Here is a 4,372-nt window from a genome sequence, read left to right as displayed (position 1 = left end):
GCTGGGGATCCCAGTGAGTCAGGCAGCATCCCTGGGGGGAGAGGGACCGCGAGCTAATGTCAACTCTCAACAGTCACTTGGCCTAGAAACGTTAGCTTGTTGTCTCTGGGTGGATGTTACCCGACCCGCTGGGATGTCCAGCATTTTTTGCAATCTTTCATCCCTTTAGCCCGAAGAACTAGAATCCCTACACCGTGTGGAAGAGGCCATTCGGCCCATCGGGTCCACACTACCCCTCCAAAACCAGCTTCCAACCCAGACCTACCCTTACCCTATAACCCTGCATTTCCCATGGCCAAGCCACCCAATCTTGCACGCTATTTAAGAGTAGCCAATCTGAACCTAATCTTTGGACCGTGGGAGGAAACCCATGCAGACATGGGGCAGTGTGTGTGGGTGGGGGTGAGGAATTTGCACAGGCACCCCAGGGTGGAATCGAACCCAGGTCCCTGGCGCTGAGTCATCCAATATAATTCCTTCAGAGTTGCATCCAATGCATTTACGTCCTCAAATAAACTTTGAAAAATGACCAATGAATCTGACTAGTACCTTGTTGAATATTAAAGGGAAAACAAACTGGTTTTAATATCATTTAGATATAGGAAGAAAGAAATGGACAAAAACAGATTTAATAAGAGGGGGATAAAAAATCTTTAATTCCATTCGTGAACAGTTTTGTTTTCCAACCAGTTGAAATCGGGAGCTCAACACAACACCCCCAACTTCAACGACAGATCCTTTAAACAAATTTCACATTTTAAAAATTTAAAAAAAAGGAGGGGGTGATTGAGATATAAGGAGGACAACCTCACAACCTTCCTGAATAGCTTATGCTCGAAAGCGTCGACTCTCCTGCTCCTGGGATACTGGCTGAGTGGCTGTGCTTTTCCAAGTTCACAACCAAATTACAAAATAGTTACAATTCTCCCCTCCAGAAGAAAAATAAGAGGGAGCAACAGCATTGTTTGTTTTTCATACAATGCCTCACATATTGACACAAGTCAAAAGATAAAAAATTAAACTGAACATAATTTATTCTAAACAAATAAAGACCCGCCTCCAGTCAGCACCTTCGGATTATTTTTCCCCCTCTGGGAATTCATCACGTGTGTGTGTGTCTGCCAGATTTCTGAAAATTAAAGTTTTAGAGCATAGGGATTGCTTTTAAAAAGCAAAACGATCAATAGTTCCAGTTTCTCTCTCTCTCTCACCCCCACCCACTGTAAGACAGTGATAAACAAACGGTCAGTCTCCAAAGAGAGTCTCAACCTGTGGCAAACACTGACACAGTCAAGGGAGAGACAAAGATTCCGAACGTAAGTCACTGACAAACAGATTTAAAGCGCTCAGTCTCACCAGTATCTCTGGACACGGAGACTGAAATCTCAGGGAGGAACAGAGACATTCTGACACACAGGTATGCCCCTAAATCCGACATTCAAATGGTTTTATCTCAATGCAGTATCCACGATTGCTAGCTCAGGGCTTTGAAAGGTGATCCAACAGACCACAACATTCTGCGCAAACATCGATAAATACTTAAAAGTCTGAAGAGATATGATCGCTTTTTACCCCCCACATGAACAGGCGCATAAAAAAAAGCAGCATGTTAGATAGAATTACATCTCAGGACATGCTCCCACTTGACTGGCCGCACCTCGCCCACTGTTAGGTCTTGTTATCGAGAGAGGCAAAGCGGCGTTAAAGGCGACTGTGGATATATATTTTAAAACCCTAGTGATATCAGTATTTAAGAACAGGATATAATGGCAACAAATTGAGGCTTCGTATTAATTCCATTAAAAATCTTAGCTCCTGAAACGCAGCTTGCTGGTTTGGTAGTTGGGGGTAGAATGTAATGAGACTGACTGGGTCTGTTCACACAGGCAAACCCAACAGAACCCTTTGCAAGATTTCCCAAGCTACGTTACCAGGCTGAAGGAAATGCCCAACCTGGTAGACAGGTTGAAACTCCAAAAAAAGGAAGAACACTGTGGCAAAGCCAATGCTCAGCGAGTGAGTGAGTATTAAACAAGAAACTCTACACTGGATAAAACATAGCCCTACACTTAAAACCAAAGAAAAAAAGACCCTCCAAAACCTATTCCGATATTTCAATCCCAGTAAAATCAAAGATAATACTCGGGGGAGGAATCAAAGAGATAAACTCTTTAAAAAGTCAATAATGCCATCGTTTTTTCCCCCCAAAAAAATTTTCACCACATCTCCATACATCATCAATTGGAGAACGTCTTCAACAGGTATATACATCTATTGTCAACGGGGGAAAGACACCAAAAAAAAACATAATCTATTCAAGAGGAGAGGAAACAATTTCACCCTCTTCCCCCTAAAATATTATATATACACAGCATCAATTCGGATGGAGGAGCATTTTCACGTTAAACCTAAAAAGAAACAAACCATCTATTCCAAAACAAAAGGGAAACATTTTCATCAAAATTTGAAGGTGGAGAAACATTTTCATCTTTAAAAAATGTCATGTACACATACACAGCAGCATTTATTCAAAAAGAGGGAACAATTATCAAAAATACACACATCTATTCTGGGAGGAACAACATTTTCAGCTTAATAAAAAGTTATATATACACACACAGGAGCTATTCAAAAACGGAACATTCATCAAAAAATATACACATCTATTCCAGGTGGAACAACATTTTCAGCTAAAAACAAAGTGATATATACACACAGGATCTATTCAAAAAGAGGGAACAATTATCAAAAATACACATCTATTCCGGGTGGAATAACATTTTCAGCTAAAAAAAATTATATATACACAGGATCTATTCAAAAAGAGAACATTCATGAAAAATATACACATCTACTCCGGGTGGAATTATGTTTTAAAAATCTAATGAAAGTCTGTATACAGGATCTATTCAAAAAGGGGGAAACATTTACCAAAAATATACATAATTATTCAGAATGGAACAACATTCTTCAGCTAAAAAATATATACATTTATTCTTTTTGTTTTAAAAAAGTTCCTTCCAAGTGAGTTGGGGTGGTAGATGTGTGGGTGGGTGTGTTTCCCCCTAGTCCCCAGTGTTTAGATGTGAGTGAGGGGCACCGTGCCATTCAATGGCATGTTCTGGTAGTGTTGAGGGATGGGGTGATAGCTCCTGTGACCCAGCAGCGCCTCCTGGCTGCCGTCGCTGGGGATGTACAGACTGAGCATGTCTCGAAGTTCCCCTGGCAGGGCCCCCCGCGCCTGCGCACCGCCAGTGCCGGCGGCCGGCTTGGACATGGCGGACGGCGGCGGCTGGTGAAGATGGCGGCCGTAGGCGGAAGGCGGCGGGGCGAGGCTGTAGACCGACGTCGAGCCGTTCAGGTAAGCCTGGGAGGGCGGGGACGACGACGACGATGATGAAGATGACGATGACGACGAGGCGGCGGCGGCGGCGTACGGCAGTTCGTAGCGCGGCTGCAGCGGCGGGTACGGGGCCTGGGGGGAGGGGGAGGAGGAGGCGGCGGCCGCCGCCTGGGGGCAGCTCTGCGCCTGCGCCAGCGCCGCGTCGGCCGCCGGGTAGCCCCCGCCTGCCGCGCATGCGGGCGGCAGCGGGTCAGGGGTCAGGAACGCCCCTGGCCCCGCCCCCCAGGGGTACGGGCTTCCGCTGGGTCCTGGCGCCAGGAGCGCGGCGCCCCCGCCGGCCGCCGCCGCCGCCACCAGCGAGAACTTGCCGTCGTTCCTGGGCGGCGCCTTGCTCTTCCTCCGCGGGCGGTACTTGTAGTCCGGGTAGTCCTTCATGTGGACGGCGCGCAGCCTCTTGGCCTCGTCGATGAACGGGCGCTTGTCGGCGTCGCTGAGCAGCTTCCACTCGGCCCCCAGCCTCTTGCTGATCTCCGAGTTGTGCATCTTGGGATGATCCTGTGCCATCTTCCTCCTCTGGCCCCGGGACCACACCATGAAGGCGTTCATCGGCCTCTTCACCTTGTCCGCCTCCAGCTTGGCGCCGGCCGCCTTCAGCTCCAGCTCCAGCTCCTGCTCCTGCTCCAGCTCCAGCCCGCTGTACATCTGCACAGGAAGATCCCACAGGAGCACACACACGCACACAGACAGACACAGAGGGAGAGGGTGGGGACTCTGTGTCACAGGGGAGGAAGAAAAGTTCAGGTACCACATCTCCCCGCTTATTATACCGGTTAAAACAGCCCCCCCCCTCTCTCTCTCCCCTGCAGCCAATCATTGGCCAAACAGACTCTTAAGACACACCCATGCAATGACGTCAGGCTTCAGGATTAACATAACAAGGGGGTGGGTCCACAAAGTCTCAAGTTTCTTCCCTCTCCCCCCCCCTCCTCTCTGTGTGTCTCTCTCCCTCTCTGTCTTCTCTCCCCCCCT

General features: G+C 47.8%; 1 protein-coding gene across 1 annotated transcript; it reads right to left on the bottom strand.

Moving 5' to 3' along the window:
* Positions 1-1,724: 1,724 nt before the first annotated feature.
* On the bottom strand, positions 1,725-4,144 carry LOC122544289 (transcription factor SOX-1-like). The gene has a single exon (XM_043683369.1). It carries the CDS (start codon positions 4,043-4,045, stop codon positions 3,080-3,082), a length of 966 nt encoding a protein of 321 aa, XP_043539304.1. The 5' UTR covers positions 4,046-4,144; the 3' UTR covers positions 1,725-3,079.
* Positions 4,145-4,372: the final 228 nt, after the last annotated feature.

This window comes from Chiloscyllium plagiosum, chromosome 48, assembly GCF_004010195.1.
Source record: "Chiloscyllium plagiosum isolate BGI_BamShark_2017 chromosome 48, ASM401019v2, whole genome shotgun sequence".
NCBI classification, from domain to species: Eukaryota; Metazoa; Chordata; class Chondrichthyes; order Orectolobiformes; family Hemiscylliidae; genus Chiloscyllium; species Chiloscyllium plagiosum.
Note: the sequence above shows the minus strand (reverse complement) of the source record. Positions and strands in the feature narration are given on the sequence as shown.